The sequence below is a fragment of the Orbicella faveolata genome, unplaced genomic scaffold (assembly GCF_042242905.1).
Source record: "Orbicella faveolata isolate gen_17 unplaced genomic scaffold, um_ofav_v1 contig_14, whole genome shotgun sequence".
NCBI lineage: Eukaryota > Metazoa > Cnidaria > Anthozoa > Scleractinia > Merulinidae > Orbicella > Orbicella faveolata.
Genome location: NW_028301541.1, coordinates 14,595,001 through 14,615,452, shown reverse-complemented (window position 1 = coordinate 14,615,452; position 20,452 = coordinate 14,595,001). Strand labels below are relative to the sequence as shown.

Genomic DNA, 20,452 nt, shown 5'->3' with positions numbered 1-20,452 from the left:
ACTTAATCAAAAGAGTGGTTATAGGCTTGTTAAGCATAACCACAAGACGCCGTTGGACTTACTGAAGCGCTATTTTTCGTCAGCCAATAACAGTTATGCTCATATTGTTGGTTCGCGTACAAGTTGTATATCAACCAAATTCCAGTGTTTCAATTAGAATTACTGTCTGGTAATGCTTCAAATCTGTCATTCAAGTACTTACAATCGACCCTTTCCCTCTCAAACTGAACGATGGGAAAGTTTCCGCGCCAGATACTTTAGTTGCGTCATGCTATGGGTTTAAACTGGGACAAGCAGGACCTACGAGTGAGGGCCAGTTTGGCCCTAGTGGGTTTGGTTCATCCAAGTATACTAAAGACCGCTCCCAGTACAGTAACACCTATTTCTTGTCTCTCCTTCTTTGCTCATATTAAAGTATAATGGAAAAGATTGTGTTATAGATTACAGTGACAATGTGATAAGTGCATACTTGCTACTGATAACCCGACTACGCGACAAAAGTGTTGGGACGATAGTTTTCCCTATTCCACCCTTTACAAGGATCGACTTCAGGTTAAGCAAAGTGACTGACAATATTATTATTATCATTATTATTAGAGTTAGGTGCTACACTATTTGAGGTTCCCGTTCCACTCTAACATCATGTTGGTCAGTTCGGTGTATCTATTGCGTTGCGGCGCCAGTTTTAACAGAACAAATAAGAAACAGATGAAAGATATGTGCCCGCTTTTTCTTCCACCCGATGCCATGTTACCACAACTCGTCGACTTAACTTAAGCATTCCGGTGCCCACGTTTTTATGACCCGTCGGTAGGACGAAAGCGGTCAGAAAGTCGATTGTTTTCATTCAGGAAAATAAGGATTATCTATCACATGCGCTGCAACAAGCCTTATTATTGGCGTGACTTTGACAGTGTGACTTATATTTCATTGCCCGGCTTCCTTTACTGTCTCGCATGCCTGCAACAAGGTGACAAGTTTATTACTGGCTCTGTGGGCGATTCCATCGTGAGATATTTGTCAGCATGCAAAGGGAGAGAGAAGGGCAAAGACCTCGTGAAAGAAAAGATGGCTGTATATGTCTGAAAGAGATTTCTGTGGAACAGCAGATGGGGAGGTCAACTGAGAGCATTCCTCATGTATTCCGCAACTTCGACAAATGTTCTTCTGTTGGCGAAAACGTGGGAAATTTGCGGAGAACTAGGTCTTTCACGTTACCTAAAGTCTCAAAGAAAGAAAAGGAAACGCAAAGTCTCATCAAGATCGTGTTTGGAGCAAAAACACGTCACAAGCAAAGTGATCCAAAATGCGGCAGTTTGCGGACAAACAACGTTCAAAACAATACGTTCAACCCGAATACCAACGGCCATGAGTTAAGTAGCAAACAGAACCCCAAACAGACTGAAGGTTCATCAGCTAGACAACACGAGTTCATTATCCCCAAAATTTGTATTCAGACGCCCGAGGAGGTGAACAAAGAGTCACACTTAACACTCAGTCCAATCACAATACGGCTACAGCTGGACACGACACAAGATTCGATGCACGACCGACAAGAAAGCAAGGAATGCCTCGAAAGTCAAATGCCTGCAACTTTACGCTCTGAAACAACGACTTCTGATAAGAACGAAAGTAGAATAGTGGCGCGAAGGAAAAGAAGTTTCTCGTGGAGCGATGTATATAGTAGCGGGGCTTTAAAGATTAGCACTGCGGAGGTATTAAAGGGCAGTACTTCATGGTGTGCCTTTCTCGACTCAACTGCTGCACGAGAAACCGACCTATGTTCAACCGACTTATGAAACAACAGCAAGGTCAGTAGAGTTTTCTTTTTTTAAGAAGTCATATACATGTGTATCAATTTTATGAATGGAACAAGTAACAGTTTACGTAATTGCTGTTATTTAACCACTTTCAATGGGTAATCACAGGGAGAGGCAACTTAGCGATGGCATCAATGAACCTATCACCATTTCCTGTGTGTTATAAACTGATTATTGGCCTGTCAAAATTGTTTACTTAACCAGTCATGGCGCAAACCAGACAAACAAACATAATATTGTCTTTATTCGAATTTGCTTCTTTGCTAAAATTGTCAGAGATAATTTAATTTTAAACGATGGATGGACTTCGATAGATTTGATTGCCATTTGATGTCAAAGTTGTCGCAAAGGGCACGCCACAGTAATAATTTTAACGCTAAAGAAAGATTTGATGACAGAAGATATAAAAGCTCATTGCTACGTTTTACCTCTCTCACAAGTAAGGGCCGAATGAGAAACATTTTCCAGTGACCTCGCAGAAAACAACTGCGCGCCATTTCACTCAGGGTTGTAGAGATTTGTTTAAACTCAAATCCGGGTTCGGAAAATGGGCTTCAACGGAATGTACAGTCCCTTGCTGGTAGCCATATGAACGCCACTGATAAGCAGATGAACGTATTTAGATCAAATATCTCATTCCTGTAAAAATAAATAAATAAATAAATAAATAAATAAATAAATAAAACATCATATACTATTGCACATGTACAGCATCGCTCGTAAGTGTTCCAAATGCAATTGGATCCTTCAATACAATTAACCAATTCAGCAATTTAGTCCCAGGGTCAACAGCTGATTATTACTACTACATACCATCCAAAATACAATAAGGTTGGGAAAGATTTTTAGAATTCCGCAAGATTCTAACCAATCAGATAAACTGAAAGGTGCGACACAGAAACACCTCATCTTTGCTTTGTTTGTTTGTTTTTTTAATCAATTTGTCCGGCTAGACATTGGTGGTAAAAAGAAGAATTAAAATGAAAATGCGACGAAAGCCTGCGTTTTCCAAAAATAAATAATAGCAATTACCAGATGAAATAAATCATGTGTGGCACACGTCAACCCGGTTGCTACGCAACAGGTCAAAAATAGTTTTTAGAATGAGGATCCGCTAAAACAAACATCACACCATTTTGTACAGCTTGTTGTAGTTTAATATGTCCACTGCCAGCTGAAGGTCGATGATATTTTCACATTCCATTGTCTTTACTTTCCGGGGGTTGCGGGGTTGTTAATTGAGGAATTGACTTTGCGGTTATTTAAAAACCATGATTGGAAAACCTGAAAGATATTTCAGGCTGAATTTAATGTAATGACGGTATACTTAGTGCGGTACCACTGACAGCTAGCTTTTAATACAGTAATTATCTCAGATCAGAGCCAGTCCACGGATCATGATTCAGGTATTTTTGGCGATGGTCAGAGGAAATCCTACCCTATATTTTTTAAAGAAAATTATTCATGAGCAAGTGTTAAATGAGCATCTACTGTAAGCAATTGACGTTTGACCAAACAAATGTAGTTTAAAACTAATTGTTCACATGGAATTGTTCAAAATAGTCAACTTTTCATGTGTCAAACTACAGGTTCCTCAGTTCCCGGCAAACCCTTACACTGGTTAAACATTCCAAGCTTTTTTCAGGGTACTAAAATTTACTGAAACGGTAAAAATAACAGAATGAAAGATCGCGAAAAAATACAAGCCACTGGATAAGGTTGCCATAGAAACATCGCGTTGTCCTACACCAAAATGCTTCTCATGAATTTCAGATAACGTGGCAAAGTTTGGCAGCTAGCTTTTCGGACTTAAATATTACAAAACTCATAACCTGTTAAAGTTCTGTTTTCCTTCCCGGTTTGAAAATTAATAGCGTTGAGCCAACAGTTGCAGTTCATTCATCTGTCATGGTAGTTTCTGACGTTACCATGAAAGCCGTGTTTTGAAAATTGTACACCCCAAATTTTTCACTGCAATTACCTCTTTAGTTTTTAAGAAGCTATGTAGTATTAGTTCGCTTAAACATTCCATTGTTCTGGACTTTTCCAAACGTTTTGCGGCCATCGTCCGACGTTATAAGAAACAGAGAAATCCAAATCGGCACATTTTATGTCGTCAGAGCCGCATAGCCGACAGACAGACTTCCTTACTTGCAACCTCATTCCCAGGGTCCTCTCTCTTCAGGTTGCCTTATTTGAAGGGAACACTCCAGGCTGAAAGCTGAAAGCAAAATGGTTAGAGAGTGATATCTATTACGAAAACTTGTCAACGCCCTTAACCCGGCCTTCTTGTATAATCGTTTGGGTATGAAACCTGAAAATTGTTGTTCACGTGAACTCATTCTATGTGTAGGAAACTTATTCATCTGAATTTGATTAATTTCTATTCGATAACTCATTCATGAATATCTTTCACCAGAAAAGTACTTAAAGCTTGGCTTTACCGCCATTAACAGATTGTCTTTGATACGAGTACCTACTCAACTTGCCACAGGAGGAAAATGCAAAATGTCCCCATTCCTGAATTTGATTGATTTATATTCGATTGCTCACTCGTGAATACCTTTCACCAGAAAAGCACTTGAAGCTTGGCTTCCGCGCTATCAAAGCCAGATCATTTTTCTTTGATAAGAGCATCTACTCAACTTACCACAAGAGGAAAGTGCGAAATATCCCCATTCCACGCGAGAGCACACACGTCAATAAAAATTCAGTTTTCTACACAAAAATGCAGTGTTGGCCTGAAATGTACCGCCATGTCGTCGTCGCTCTCGACCCTCGCACGAACCACGGGAAATGAAGTGAAGATCGGAGGGACGGATACTTATTCAGTTATTTTTGCTGACAGCTTTTAAGTTATCACGATGCAAAATGCGAGAACGTATTTCAAGAAAGGCTTTTAGTTTTTCTGCGACTCACTTGATCAAGGTTTTAATAACGTTTTTAGTTCGGTGTAATCGGGTCCAGTGTCTGCAACAGTGCAATAGCAAAACAGGTTCAAAAAGATATAACAGGAAAAAAGAAAGTAGAGAGAACAATCGTTTTTCTGAAGTAGCTTTACTACTTTATTTAACAAATCATGTGAAGTCAGCATTTCATGCGTCTGTCCTGTTATTGACAATGAATTTTGTCATAACATTGTCAAAGTAGTCTGCGGATCCACAGCGACATTCATTGTCAATTTAACGAATAGATTCCATGTTGCCGTGCGTCTGTTCAGTAATAGATCACGTATGGTGAAAGGGCCGTGGCGGCACCAGGGCTCTGGAACAAACTACCCCTCCAGATCGGACTTTCATCATCAGAGGCAGTGTTTAAGGCTAATCTTAAGACTTATCTTTTTAAGCGTGCATTTGATTTGTAGTTTTTACTTTTTATTTGTAACCTAATTGTATTATATAGCGTATTTAATTCTTAGGATTTTAACTTTTAGGATTTAGGATTTGGGGTTTTTTAAAGAATTAGGATTTTAATTTTAGGATTTCAAACTTAGGACTTTAATTTTAAAGTATTGTAAAGCGCCATGGACAATTAGTGGAAAATGGCGCTATATAAATGTTTATTTATTTATTTATTTATTTATTTATTTATTTTTATCACAGATGACGTCAAAATGTGGTAAGAACAAAAAAGTGGCACACGTGGCGATAGCAGAGTGTGTCACTGATGTTCTTACCACATATTGACGTCTTCTGTGATCTATTACTGAACAGACGCACGGCAACATGGAATCTATTTGTTTTATATAATAACGAAACAAACTACTAAAGATAAAGCTTTTTTATTTCAAAATCTTTCAACATAACTCGAAAGCCGGCCTCTGCCCACTTTGGCGAACACGAAAAAAGCCATTTGACGTAATCTATTGTCTATACAAATTGAAGCAATCTCATTGGTTGCTATGCGTAGCAAAGAATTTTGATTGGTCGAGGAAAATCACGCCACTGTCAAACCTAACTCGAGCGTCGCTTCTCGTGGAATGAAAACTTACAGCGAAAGCAGAATTGAACTGCGAGATCTACAAATCTTAAAGAAAATGCTGGATAAGTCAAGTCAGATTTTGTCATCAGAGCAGCCCTGTGGGCCGAAAAGCTTGGATGTTGCTTCGAATATTGCAGGAGTTGAAAAACTACGCCCGGAAAACTTGCGGTTGCGGTCAACCTGGGGGCCATTCGATTCGAGTTTTGAATGAAAGGAACGTTAGTGATGGTGGAAATGTGTCCTCTGTGGTTGGTGATTCTCAACTCGGTGTGAAATAGTGTCGGAGACACCTTTTAGTTGCGATACAGTTGGCCGTGAGCTGTAGTGAGCTATACTTTGCTCGCTGCTGTGCCCTGAAACGGACCGGAACATTCGCATCGGAAAGCAAGGTTATGTGTTTATTTTCACTGATTTTAGGAAGTGGTTTTGATGTTTCATTCCAGACAATCACTGTGTCAACAATTGTTTTGAGACTGAGAAAAGTTCAATGTTTTAAATAAATTAATCTCATAAAAATTTTGTTTATTGGGTTTGTTAAATTTTCGAGATAAAGCAATGGTTCTCGGCTTACCAAGACCAATTTTGTGTTTGGTTTCGTCTCGCTCGACTGCCGACTAAGACTGCTCGAGCATTTTTTCCGAGTCATTTTCTAAAACAGAAACGGCTTTATCTTTCTTCTTCCCGCTAGACTATGCTTCTGGTACCTGTTCAATGCCTGGACTTTCTTGTACCTTATCTTTTACCCAGTCATGTAAAATATTATCTAAATTCTCAAGAGTTTCCGCCATTTTAAAACACGGAGGGAAAAACTTTGAAATGATGACGTCAATCGTGCATCTGTCCTCTAATAAATCATAGGCGAGAATCAATCAAAATGCGAGAATAACTTGATTTATTATATATAACAGGACAGACGCATGAAAAACTGACGTCAGTTTGTTTTTGAATACAACAAATTGTCCACTCCCGCGTCATAAATTATACAAGTTCATGTGTGACAATGCGGCCTTATGTGCCACGAGGTACAAAGAAGCTAAGTGAAGTGAAGTGAATGAGCGCGCGAGAATTTGTGCAGTTATTCTAAAACAAACTATTGACAGGCAACTGTGTCACTTAACGTCAGGCCCATCTTGAAACATTTAGCCTTCAAGCTTGAACTATATGAAACAGTCTGACGGTCTCGGTCTAGCCCAATCATAACCATTTTTGCCTGCTTGCTTTTTTGATCAATCACCTTGGTTGTGAATTTTGACTTGGTTGTTCCCTTCGATTTGAAACAAATTTTGCACAACACTTTGACAGTTTCTAAATGTCGAGACACTGCCACCTTAAATGTTTGTATATTTTCTCGTTTCTTCACCACCATAAAGAGTTACGACCAGATTTTTGACTATCTTCAATTCAAATCTGTTAAAACTTTACATATAAATTGTCGGAATTTATTTGTCGGATATGATCGATACCATCGATACAAAGCTTTTCTTGCTTGCCATTCTGACATTTACAGAAATGAGAGCCAATTCAAATACGTTTGGTGTTAAATACTCGAGTGTTTTTTCAGTCAGCGTTATGAGTGAGGTATCAGATATTCTCTTAATTTTAATGAGCATTCCATTCGTTTTGTTGACATATATGATCTAAGTTTATCTACTTGTTTATTTCATACGTACCTGATTACAGCATGATACGTATAAGCTGTAACAGAATCGAGTGTGTATGATGAGTGAAAATTTCAGCAAAGAGAAAGTTAGATGGCATGTACGTGCAAACATGCAAACTCTGACACCAAAGGAAGTGAACGGTGTAATGAAAAAAGCAAGCTTCGAAAGTCTTAACGATCCATTTAGTTAAAGGTTTTTCATTGAAGTAAATGCGATTTATATCGAATCCATTGACCCTTTTAAAGATGTAATTAATCCCAGCAGTTATTAGTTCCCAGTCTTTTCTCTGACCTTCCAATTCAATAAAGGTCTCGAATCATTAGGAATAAAGGAACTGGTCATTTCAGAAAATCGTTTCCACCAAAATCGTAATATTCCCATGAGAAACTATAAAAACTGTATAACAAAACGTAGAGAGAATCTCGTTGTTGATCTCGCAAAAGGTGCTGAACACCCATTTTCTTATTGTAAGAGCAGTATCCGATTGTAAAGTTATTGTCAAGTATTACTGTATAGAAGTGTGGTGAAGAATGAAAATCGTCGACAAGGAGATCTTGATGTTCAACTAAATTCTCATTACTGCCGATAAAGGAAATTTTGTCAATAAGTGGGAAGAACTGATTTCTTGACAATGAAGTGAACCAGAGTAACACCGACTTGTTTGAATATATTACAACCTTTCCGGAGTGACAAATTCAAAATCGTTCAGTTAAAAAAAAAAAAAAAAAAAAAAAAAATACCGTATATGTGACTTTCGCCATTCGCTGATGGATTACTTTGTATTAAGAAAGTGCCAATTTGCACCACTTTAGGCAGTTTTCATCCACAGACACTACTTAAGCTTATTGGCCGGTAATCTTTTCTGAATGTTTGATTATGGAAATATATACAAATTTAGATCATGATGGCGTACAGGAAACCGGGGGTGGTTAATTGATTAATTTGACTGAAACCGTTGTTGAATTAACGTAGCAAATGTTCGACTTTTGCGGTATTTAAATCATCTTTGTACACTTAGTTCAAAAGTAAGAGATACCCCAGTAACGTCAGGATAACGTTTGTCGGCATAGATAAGCTGCAGATCTTGTGATAAGAAAGCAATCCATTAGTCAATAAATTTTATACAATTTGACTGCTCGAAAACACATCAACACCTCGGGCTACCAGCTCAATCACTCCGCAGTGCCCCAAGGCACCTCAAAATCAAGGCAACATGTTGCGCCTGTGACTTTCGGAGAGTAACGAAAAATGCGCATTGTTTGAACATCATTTACAACCAAAACGGATTACAAGTTCTTGACCCTTTTATTGTCCATTAATTCGGCTCTTTTAGAGCTTTCGCTAATCAAGGATTTCGCCATGCAAACATCCGGATCTAAATATTAGCAAATCGCATATAACATTATGAATATCTAAATGAAATATTTCTGGTAGAACGTCAGGTTTTCCACCAGGAACTACATCAAAACTGGCAAACACAAGAAAAAAAATGCTCCCGCCATAAATGAACGGGTCAAGTGTAAATTACGGCATCCAGCGCCTCAAAATGTTCACTTGAGTAAGAACAGATACTTCCCAGTTTTAAGTACGGCATGGTTCAAAGCTCCGTTGAGCAGAGATCAGTTTCGATCATGCCCTGTTCGTACCTGAGTCCTTTCAAAGCCATATAACTTAAGCGTGTTCCAGACGATCTAGTCATTCCATTTGCACACTCGTCGCCGCTCGAAGCAGTCACAAATATTTGGGGCGAAAGGTTTGAAATTTTATTTCTGTGGGTGTCGTTTACATCTGATGCCGTGAAATTCTGCATATGCAACGTTCTAGCAATCGATGTTTCTGTATCAGACTGGCTGTTTTCAACTTTGCCACTAAATGAGTTGCTTCTTCGTATGGGCCTCCCTTGATATCCACTCGCAACCGACTTACAGCCATCGCTTCCAGTCGCTTCCTTGTGAGCTTGCTTTGCTCCGTGTCTCCAGTTCAATAAACTACTGAAAGACTTGCTTCGTTTAGGTCGCCTTAGTCGCCTTGGCTTTGTTATTTTCTCGACATGCTCTGAAACTTGACTTTTGGCCGCAACACGATATGACGCTGAACGAATCTCCGGATCGTTTCCCTCGCCCTTTCCGTTCTTGCTGCTCCTGATCCCATCGACACGATTCTCTTTTACACTTTCTTTGATGCTATTTTCGGAGCCATTCCTACGCAGCGTTTCGTGTTTAAGATTAAGGTCCTGGTTTGGACGTGAATATTTCGCTAAATCGGAACGACTCTTGCGAGAAAGAACTGGTCTAAGGGCAGCCTTGATCGAACTTCGACGCTCTTTGCATTCCACGTCTTCGTCCAATTCATTCCTCGAATGCCGCCTTTGCCTAGCTGTGTGCGCGGCATCGCACGATCCATCGTTTTCTAAACTATCCTCGCTTTTCTCAGCCTGACGGTCCAACGTTTCTTTGGTTGCTAATTCATCCGTGGAACAGAACACATCGCTGTCGCTACCAGACGGAGATCTGTTACGCATCCGAAGTCCGAGTTTGGAAATCTCTTGGCCAAGTCGACGCACTGCAGATGTCATAACTGAGCGGTCGTCTTGTTTCATTCTCTAGAATCCATCCAAACAGACAGTCAGATGCAATGCTAAATTAAGGCAACTATACCAGTGACCTCAAATAAAAGCCTTAAGTATATCGGTTCCTGTTTATATTGTACACTATTGTGTCCTGAACTGTTTTGTTAAGATTCCGCTCTTGATAGATCACTCAGTAACCAACACACTGGAAGTTGTACGTATCAACTTGAATACCGCTTTCTAGTCAGGTTTCTTTTCATTTCCGTTTCTCGGTCTTGAGCGCAATGGCTTTAGAAAGATATTTATCAACCAAAGAATTACCTATTTTTGGCGCAAAACCTTTGAGTGTTTTGCAATTGAAGACCAGACAAATGAGACAATGACCGTGGACAACAGGTTTTCCTTGTGTTCATGGATATTCAATCAGTCAGCGTGAGTTGTGTATTGTATTTCGTGACGCACGATCACTTAATATACTCCTGATATCAGTTTACAATGCTTAAATGTTCAAGTGACTTGAGTAGTCTGTCGCATGACCTCCACCCAGACGGTACTATCAGAACACTGCTGGGAGATAAAAATAGCCACTAATCCCATTAATATGATTCAACAAACGACTTCTTTGCCGATAACAGATTGGCACATGGACAGCAAAATCAAGGTCACGCAATTACGCGCAAGTGAGTCGAGTGTTTATCGAAGTGTGATGCAAGTTTCGATCTGTCCAAAAGTAACTGTTTTAGAACTTGCTTGAAAATATGAGTAGGGTGACTGTTCAAAATGATTCTTTCTCGACAAGAAATAAGATATTCATGTCATGTGTTCTAAGACGGCTTTCAGCGTGGGTATGGCATTTTGGCATGATTTGCCTATGTTTTCTGTCATGTGTAGTGGCATGTCGTCCCTCTGCCGACTCCCACTCATTTTAATGACCTCCTCCATCTCGTATCGTCTCTGACTCAAAATATAGCTTGAGAAAAGGCACATTTCTTCTAATAACATAAAATAATGATGCTTTGATTGGAATATGATCAACTGTTAAGTTTGTTTTTACAGCAACTGAACCTACTTGGTGGAGCACAATACCAGTCATTATAGCTACTAATATAACCATGTATCATTAAGGTGATATGGAAAAAGCGATATTGCACATGCGCAGCCCGTGACACTGTCCCTTAAACTAATACATTTAACAGCTCAAGAGAGTTACTCCACATTGTTCAGGTTAGGCGGGATCAGTTGTTCGATGAAGCAATCAAACCTCAGAGCATTAAATCCTTAGTCAAACTCCAAAACAAAGAGCTCGAAAACTCGCTCCCATTCTACTCTTCATCAGTTCATACTCGTATTGACAGTCTTAATAAACTTCCGCGTCTCGTGTCAAATATTCGTTATGCCTGTGCATGTCGTCAGGTGCGTAGATACGGAGATATAGCAGATATCAGCTATGAATGTAATTAGCAAATTAATTTGGAATTTCCGGTGGGTTACTTGGTAAACCGCGAAGTCAGTGAAGGTTCACGAAAAAAAGACGGCAAATCTGCGTGCTAATCCAGTCTTTATGAACACAAAATTTTCGAATAAATGAATTGGTGACTGTATACTTTTTTTTGTTTCATATCAAGGCCGAACCAAGCTTGTAATATGCTGTCCATATTATGATCAAAGCCTATTTTGGTAATAGATAGCTATCCCTACTCTTCCTTTAATTCAGTGAGTGCCACTCTACAAGATGAAAGACTGATGGATCTTAGTGTTTCTAGAAATCTTGATTAAGATTAAAAATAAAACTGTCGATCACATCCACTTAGCGAAGTACTGATCCCGTGCAGTGTACTAAATTTGACCTGTTAGTCTAACATTAAAATGCTTTTCTTGTTTCTTGCCACTACGCTAAACTTTCATTTCTTCGAAGAAGTTTCAAATCTGAATGGAAAAGGAGATTTTTTTCGAATCATTTATCAGCACACAAATGAATAGATGTAAGCGGCTGGTAAATATTCTGTCGTTAAATAGTAACGCATATATCCACTCAAAAGTAACAATGAGTAGCTGTGGTGTGCAGATAACCGAAAAAAAAAAAAAAAAAAATCACTCAATATAATTTTTTTCTACCTGTAAACAATTTTGTAGTTGTCATTGAACGGGTGTTAGGACCCCACAACGTTTCTAGCTGACACAGGTCTCTGTCAGTTGGTGACATCATACCATGAAAGTATACCTTAACACATCATACCATATCAAGCATTTTAATCTAAATGAACTCTTGCGTTCATTTCAGACGTACATCTACTAACCGCTAGGACGTGAGACCAAGAGGAAGAAATTGCTTCAAAAAGAGTGAACAATGCTTTGTCTGTTTGTGATGATAGGGCAGCTGGAAAATTTGAGGCAACAAGCGATAAAGCAAAGAAGTTGTGGTTCCAAAAGCAGTACATGTAGACAAAGTAGTCCACAAAATCTGAAAAGGGTTATTGTAAAGAATGCCGTGATTTTAGTGGCGAAAACCATTTCTCATCAATATTTCCAAAAATGTGAACATAATACCAGATACTACTAACACTTTGGTTGTTATTAACGTCGTCAAAAATGTCATTCAAACGCACTATACAAGTAATCGTCCGCCATCTTGAATCCGCTCTCTCAGATCCGCCATCTTGTATTTCTTAAAATTTATTTTTCTCATAAAAACGTGGAAAATGAGCAAGTACACTGAAATAGTCAAACGTTAGTCAAAGACAAATCTTAAGAAATAATTAATTTACTGTACAGAGACAGAGAGACAATTTTATCACAAAATCCATCAGCCATCTAAGATTTTCATCTTTTCCTAAAATGGTCCTAATTATAATGAGCAGTTAGATTTAATAAGATACATTGATGCTAAATTAAGAGGAAAAAATACAATACAGCAAACAAAGGTTTGAAAACTACTTTCTATTCATGTGTACAAGAATGGTACACTAGAATAGAGGGGTACATTTAACTCTGTGGTATTCCATAGTTAGACACTACAATACACTAGAATTCATTAATTTAATGAAAATCTACTGAAAATTAGAATACCAAGTGTACACCCATTGTTAGAAACCTTATTCAAACCTTTTACCTTTTTCTTAGCTCCTTCTCACCTTTCAAAAATTTCTTCTGCATGTCTGACTACTTTTACTAGGATGTTCACTACATTTTTACAGGTATAGGTTTGTGAACATAGACTAAAGATGTGTCAAATATATATAATCTATGTCAGGTGCTACAAAATGGAGTTTCCACTGCCAACTCAGAGATGGACAGTTTTGACACAACCCACTCAAAGATGGGCAGTGCTATGTATGCCAAGAAAATATATTGTTTTCATTGATAAAAAAACACCTTGTGAATGGAGGCAATGTAAGGTTAAGACAATTCAGTTATTATTTATGGTGGTTTTTAAGATTCAAGCTTCTCAATGACGTCTTTATTCTTCGACTTGATTTAGTATTACAGTTGAAATAGCAGTGCAAGGTAATGTTTGTGGTTGTTTTTATCGGTGGATGGTTATTACGAAAATCTAAATCTAATTTACCAGCCAAATATGCATGTAGATGATATGTATAGATATAGTAACCACCTTTAGTTAGGAGGAATCAGGAATGCCCAGGCAATAACTACTTATTTCAACAAATGTTGCTCCAGTTGCCAAAGAAGGATTGGAAATTACCCTTGACTGAAAGCAGTGAATATTAACATGCAACAAATACATATCCACACATCATAAAGCAGTTGGACTGTCTTGACTTTGAAATATTGTTCAGATCACTTAAGCTGTCCGTGAAGATTAATGTCAAAGAAATTAAGAAGGAGCATTACTAATATACAGTCAAAAGTAAAATAAATAAATAAATAAATAAGTTAAATGGCCACTTATTAAATGGCCACCTCTATTAGGCAGTCTGCAATCAAAGTCCCGATGAGGGCTAATCTATTGCTTTTTACCTCTATTAAGCGGACAACCTCCTTTAAGCGGCCACTATCCATTTCCCCAAGGGTGCCTTTTTAATAGGGGTTGAACTATATCAGGCAATACTATATACAATTTAACCCACGCTACAACTTAGTGTTTATTTTCCTTTGTTCTGGTTTATGGTAATATATTATAATGTAAAAGGTTGAACCACAACACAACACAGAAATACTTGCAAGCACAAAGACCTATAATGGCATTTCATAAATCATAATTACAAGTTCTAATGATAACCTTAGAAGACAATCGTGTTCAAAGTAATTAATGTACTAGTATCAGTCGATTCCAAAATTCAACATCCCTCCCCTCTTGCAATTGCCTCAGGCACCATGCGGGCATTAACAAATTCTGAATTTTTAGTTGATAAAATTTCCATCTCCTGGGCCACAAAAGGTCAAGGGTCCAAGTGTCCCACCTTAGTGTCATACTTATCACTATGCAATCAAATGCCCCAACCCCTGGGACATACATAGGAAATATAAGTAATGGGAAAAAAAATCATCCTAGAACACCCACCCACTTTCAGCTTCCACTGGGCTGAATAACTTTTTCATGCATATTATTAGACTATACAAACAAAGAATTTTTCACAAGGGAGACTTTCTATTCACCTTTAAAAACTGTAAAAACTCTTTGAAGGAATTGTGTTTGATCCACAACATACCCTGTATAAAAAAAACAGTGGTCCTTGGGTGTGCCTAATCTACAATATTTAATCATGGTTCCAAAAAGATGAATTGCAATCCCTCCTGCCGTTTACACTTCCGCTTCCCTTCCCTCCCCAAATAGTGTCAAATTCCCCATCCCAATATTAACCACCAATGTCATATTCACACACCGGGGTCCATCAACTAGTCAAATACCTGGGGTATGCCTGGGGTGAGGAAATGTTGAATAAATAATTGCCTATTTGTCACGATCAATATATAACTTTCATTCCTTAGCAAATTATATATATATGAAAAAAAGAAATAAAAGTGATGTCCCTTACCTGAAAATACATGTTGTCACTAAGCCAGTGATATCCTTCCTTTGCTTCCTTAACCATAATACGCCTTTCCAACTGCTTTATGATAACAGCAAACAAACCAAAAAAAAAAAATGTGAGTGTAATTTATTATGACAAATAATTACAGTTTCGCGAAGAAATGTTGCAGCAATAATAGACAATTTTAAAGTTGACTGCTCAGTGACCTGGCCTTTGAATGGCAGCGAGGGTGGAAGTGACCTTGTTTGATACAGACCTCACTACTTTTGTTGTGTAAATCAATTTGTTTAAATGCTGATCAGTTTGCATTTAAATGAGAAAAGCAGAGAGGTTTATGTCAACTGACAAGGTCACCTCCAACCACAACCACCTCCACACCTCCAGCCTGAGGTAACTGAGCACACAGCTGTAAAATGGCCTATTTTAACATTCCAGACTAACAATTAATAAAGCACGTATTCGGCAGAACAGCGCGTGTGGCAAGATTTTTGTCTAGCACCATACATTTATTATGCATCAAGTTCTTTGTCCACATCTTTAAAATATACAGTGTTCACATGACTTGCACGTCTCTTTACTACCAACGAAATGAGGGAAAACAAAGGAACTAAACTTCACATTCGTCACATTATTTGACCCAATCTTAAATTTAAAATGTCTTAGGCTTACATATAGGAATAAACCGAAACGTGATTCGTGCAAATTATGTGAGCTTATCAGAGCAAGACGATTAAACAGTCTTACCTTGGTAAAAAACAACAACAACAACAACAACAACAACAACAACAACACTCAAGGCTAACGCGGGCGTATCGAACTGAGACCAGCTATTTACACGACGAACACTGCCCCCTTTAGTAGCAAACCTCGAGACCGTTTACAAATTAAGCGCCAAAACCGCTTAAAGGTATCTAAACCAAAGAGGAGGTCGGGAATAATTTACATTGCGCATGATCTGTTCGCAACCAGTACCTCACGGCAAGACCGCCGCTCATCATGCATAGTCTGGTCGCCTGTGTTTACTCGTGTGCCACTTTTTTGATCTTATCACATTTTGACGTTATGTATATCTGTGATCTATTACTAAACAAACGCATGTGAAAACTAATCAAAATGCGAGATTATTTCGACATATTTTATAAGTTAACAAATAGTTCCATGCTGCCGTGCGTCTGCACAGTAATAGATCACAGATGACGTCAAAATGTGGCACACGAGGCGATAGCCAAATTTTTGCGTCTTCTATAATCTATTACTGAACAGAAGTCAACATCGACACGATGCAGGCCATTCGCTTTGAGCTTTGAATGAGGAGCGTTGGTGAAGGTGGAAATTTGTGTCCTCTGCGGTTGGTGATTCTCAAGTGCTTTTGACATAGTGTCGGAGACGCTTTCTAGCTGTGACACAGATGGCCGTGAACTGTAGTGAGCTATACTTTGCTCGCTGCTTTGCCCTGAAACGAACTGGAACATTCGCGTCGGAAAACAAGGTTACGTGTTTATTTTAAGAAGGGGTGTTGCAATCTTTTTCTTTCCCGGCACCAATCTGAGTAAACAATTGCTTTGAGATTTGGTTGTTTAAAAAAGTTATCAACATTTTGCCTATTGGAGGCAAATTCGAGGCAAAACAATGATTTCTTAACTTGAAATAATTTCAAGACCAATTCTGTGTTTTGTTTACTCTCACTCGACTGGGGACTGAGAGTGCTCGAGTATTATTATTTTCTGAGTCATTTTCTAAAACCGAAAAAAAAAAAACAGTCTTTTTTTCAGTTTCTTCTTCCTACTTCTCGTACCTGTTAGAAGCCTCGACAAGACCTTTTTTTACCTTATCGTTCATCCAGTCACGTAAAATATTATCTAAATCCGGGAGCCATAATCGGGGACGGAGACCGTAAGCGCGCGCCATTTCTAGTATTGGGGTTGTCCCTATGATATGGGACGATTTTCCTATTTTTTAGAACAAATTCCGCCATCGCCTGCGGCACATGCGCGTGCATGCTGCGAGAATTTTTGCGGACGTAGCGCGGGGAAATGGCGTCCGAAATTCCCGAAATGTTTGATGCTTTTGGCCCACAACTCAATACGTTCATGTCTGTTGGAATTTTACTTCAGTATTTTCGTCGTAAGCTGCTTCAGTTTGAGTGAACATAATTAACTTTGGAGTGAAGTAAGGCAGTCTGTGTCCAATTTAGTTATGTCCTGCTTTATCTCACTGACCAAGATATGTTCCGCTGCTTCTTTTACAAGAGCTCCATATTAACTCCAAGCTCTAAGTTTCACATATGTTGAAGATTAACAGCTTTTCCATAACACAGCGAAAAAACCATTTGGATTTATTTGGATATAGTACCGTTTCAGGGCCCTCCGCTTGCCACACGCTTGCGACGATTTCGCCAGAGTCTATCTCCACCGAAAAGATATAAATACAAGTTTGAGTTTCGCCTGAATTGTAAGCAACGCTTGATGTTTTTTTCAAGGCCCAATAAGTTACAATAACGTTTATGTCTGTAGATGCTGCTCAGTTTTGTTTGTGTAAAAATCCAATAAAGAGAGCCCGCCGACGCGTGTTTTGTACAGTCAGTAAAACATGACAAATTGGACTTCCGCTCTTTCGTGTGAAAACGTACATAGAACTCATATAATATCTCTAGTTTTCAAATATGTTTAAGGTTGATAAATGTTTGAGAACATATTAAAAGCTTAGCTGAAAATATGTGAATACAGCAGAAATAATCAGCAAAGTTACGATGACGCTTTCTTTTAGTTATCAAAACTCCTTGTCTATTTTATTTTCGCAGTGTAAAATTTCAGTCACTATGTTAAAGAAATACACATGATGTTAGTAGCTTTTGGCGTTGGTAAGAATTGTTGCGGCATCTCAGCACAAAACACAACGAAAGAAATCTTTCTCAAGATTTGTTGACTATTGAAAACACCGACTCGGATTTAAAAGTGCACGCGCTACACTATGCAAATGAGCTACTTATGTACGCGTCGGACTTTCCTTTCCAAAACTCTTGCAAACTCGCCAAACGAACAGAAACAATAAGCCTATCAAAAACAGGGTTTGGTTATGATTAAGCATTGTTTGGGAAACTCACAAATTAACTCGATACCAGAGTAAAGAATTTTTCTTGCACAACTTTTTTTTACAGAGCAAACGCAACATCTTACTCTAGCGCGAGCAGATATTCGTTATTCATTCACAGCGCGAAATTGAAGTCTTGTTTTCGACCCTGAAAAACTCACCTTTTCCATTAGCTCGGAGCATGAAACTACATATAAGAGCCTGGTTCTTATTCCCTGCCTTATTCCGTGCCATCGCTGTGAAAAATCTGCAAGAGAATCTCGCAACTCTCACCATTTGATCACGCAACGTGACAACATCCACGCGAGAGCCACTGACATGTGCGTGAATCCGCGCGGATATATGACGTCAGGATGGCGCAATTTGTCCTAAAAATAGAAAAATTGTCCCATATCATAGGTGCGCGCGGATCCCAAGACTTACGGTCTCCGTCCCCGATTATGGTTAAATCCTCAAAATGGTCCGCCATTCAAAAAATAAATTAAAAAAAAAAAAAAAAAAAAAAAAAAAAACAGAGGGAAACTGTTTGTTACATTGACGTCATATATGCGTCTGTCCTGTGATAGATCATAGATGAGAACTTATCAAAATGCGAGAATAATTTGGCTTATGATGTAATCGGCTACGCCTCGTTGACTATTCGCTCATTGAAAACTCGGGCTCGTAGTCTAATAGATCCTTCCCGCATTCCACTTGAGTACATACGAACAATAGCTCCAGAGCGAGGTTGGGGTGGGCATTTTCATACATTTGCTTTATTTTTGTCCACCGTGACCTCGACTCGGTGCCATTGTTTGTTGGAATGCGGGAAAGGTCTATTGCTAAATGAAGTACATTTCTATTCACAGACCGTCACAGAAACAGTATAAAGAGCGCCAACGTGTATCCTTTCAGCGGATACGCATCCCCCTACGAAGCCGTGGTGTTTTAGGCCCGGAAGGGACAATACATTTTATTTTACCCTCTGATCCATGCAATAAGTGAACCGACACTTCATACTATGACGTCAATTCATTACCATATATCAAATTGATTGCCTGATCAAACAAAGCAGGCCATCCAGGAAATGTCTACTCAGGTCTACCTTATTGAACGTTGACGAATGTAAATCAAAAGCATAAAATGGAATTTGTTCAGTGATTTCTTCGATTTGACTCTGTTTGAATATGTTTCAAACGATTGCAGTCGAACCCCGCGCCATTTCGATTTCGAACTGTTATAGGAAAAGACTGAAATGTAGTTTGAAATAGAGAGGTTGGGATCGAAAGTCAGCGTTGATTTGATAAAAATAACAATTAGCGCGTTACAATTCATAATCCTCCATATGCATGTCACATAGCTTCTCAAACTCATTTAATAATTCATCAAGTTTAAACAAAGGAAATCATGACCGTGACGGTGTTTGGATAGCCAGATAGCTGATCTTAATTCTTCATGAATTATACATTTTCTGCTTAGTTCAAGACAGCGGAGTTTAACCATATTTCCAAACATCTCGAAGTTCGTCAAAAATAATCCGCTGTTCGTCGTATTTTCAACTCTCTTATCGATGTTTTGAAATGTGGTCAAACACGGTCTTTCGTGTCTGACATTTTCCATGAAGGGATCACTTGGACCTTACTGCCAGCGTTAAGGCGGATTGTACACAGCGTTTTTATTATTATTATTATTATTATTATTATTATTATTATTAGTTATAGGATATCGGTTTTTTTTTATCTTCCTTAAGAAAAAATGCACTATAAGCATCGAAACAGAACAGTAGGAGAATAAGTTGATAACAGTGCAAGATCAAACTGTGTACAAAAAGTCGACATTTAGTAGCCCATCGGCGTTCTGATATGGTTTAATGTTTTTTTCTTTTACCTCTACCATTAGAGCCCGTAATAGAAGGGGTTGGTCATAATTAGGCCAAGGGAAGTGTGAAGTTGTTGCTTCTTGTTTCATGATAGTTTGGAGAACGAAGTAATAGCGAGCCTGGGTCGAAATAACCGAGTTCGAATTGGCATGTTCCAGCGGTATTTTATATCGAAAGTTTCTGTTCATCTGATTTAAATGTAAAATCTTTAAAGAGTACGTGATAGAATTCAATGCAAATGACATGACCTGCAGAACCTTGTCAATTTTAGAGAGAGATCGAAGTATTGTCCACAGTGATGGTTCGTTAACCTTTTCACTCGAGCGCCCAAGGTCCCAACTAAAACCGTTTCATTTCATCTCATTTCAAGCATTTTATTTCGCAAGATTTCAGAAAAACACAGTAATATCGCATAAAAGTACTTCTTGATAGCTTTTAACTGAGTGGTCAGATACTAGTGTCTAAGTCACTGACATAAACAA

General features: G+C 38.5%; 2 protein-coding genes and 1 long non-coding RNA gene across 3 annotated transcripts in view; 2 read left to right on the top strand and 1 right to left on the bottom strand.

The window, feature by feature from the left end:
• LOC149114133 (uncharacterized) overlaps positions 1 to 20,452 on the top strand; it is a 477,513-nt gene that overhangs the window by 253,088 nt on the left and 203,973 nt on the right. The window lies entirely within an intron of this gene.
• Positions 754 to 15,490, top strand: LOC110061723 (uncharacterized). Its single transcript, XM_020768570.2, has 2 exons — positions 754 to 1,811; positions 12,313 to 15,490. Exon 1 carries the CDS (start codon positions 1,026 to 1,028, stop codon positions 1,797 to 1,799), a length of 774 nt encoding a protein of 257 aa, XP_020624229.1. The 5' UTR covers positions 754 to 1,025; the 3' UTR covers positions 1,800 to 1,811; positions 12,313 to 15,490.
• LOC110061722 (uncharacterized) lies at positions 8,749 to 10,464 on the bottom strand. The gene is made up of 2 exons (XM_089287608.1): positions 10,353 to 10,464; positions 8,749 to 10,064 (listed from the first exon to the last, which is right to left on the bottom strand). The coding sequence occupies exon 2, from the start codon at positions 10,059 to 10,061 to the stop codon at positions 9,060 to 9,062; it is 1,002 nt and encodes a 333-aa protein (XP_089143734.1). The 5' UTR covers positions 10,062 to 10,064; positions 10,353 to 10,464; the 3' UTR covers positions 8,749 to 9,059.

What these genes read in the sequence shown, in the direction of transcription:
- LOC110061722 (XM_089287608.1), bottom strand. Translation starts at nt 10,061, where the DNA reads ATGAAACAAGACGACCGCTCAGTTATGACATCTGCAGTGCGTCGACTT.
- LOC110061723 (XM_020768570.2), top strand. Translation starts at nt 1,026, where the DNA reads ATGCAAAGGGAGAGAGAAGGGCAAAGACCTCGTGAAAGAAAAGATGGC.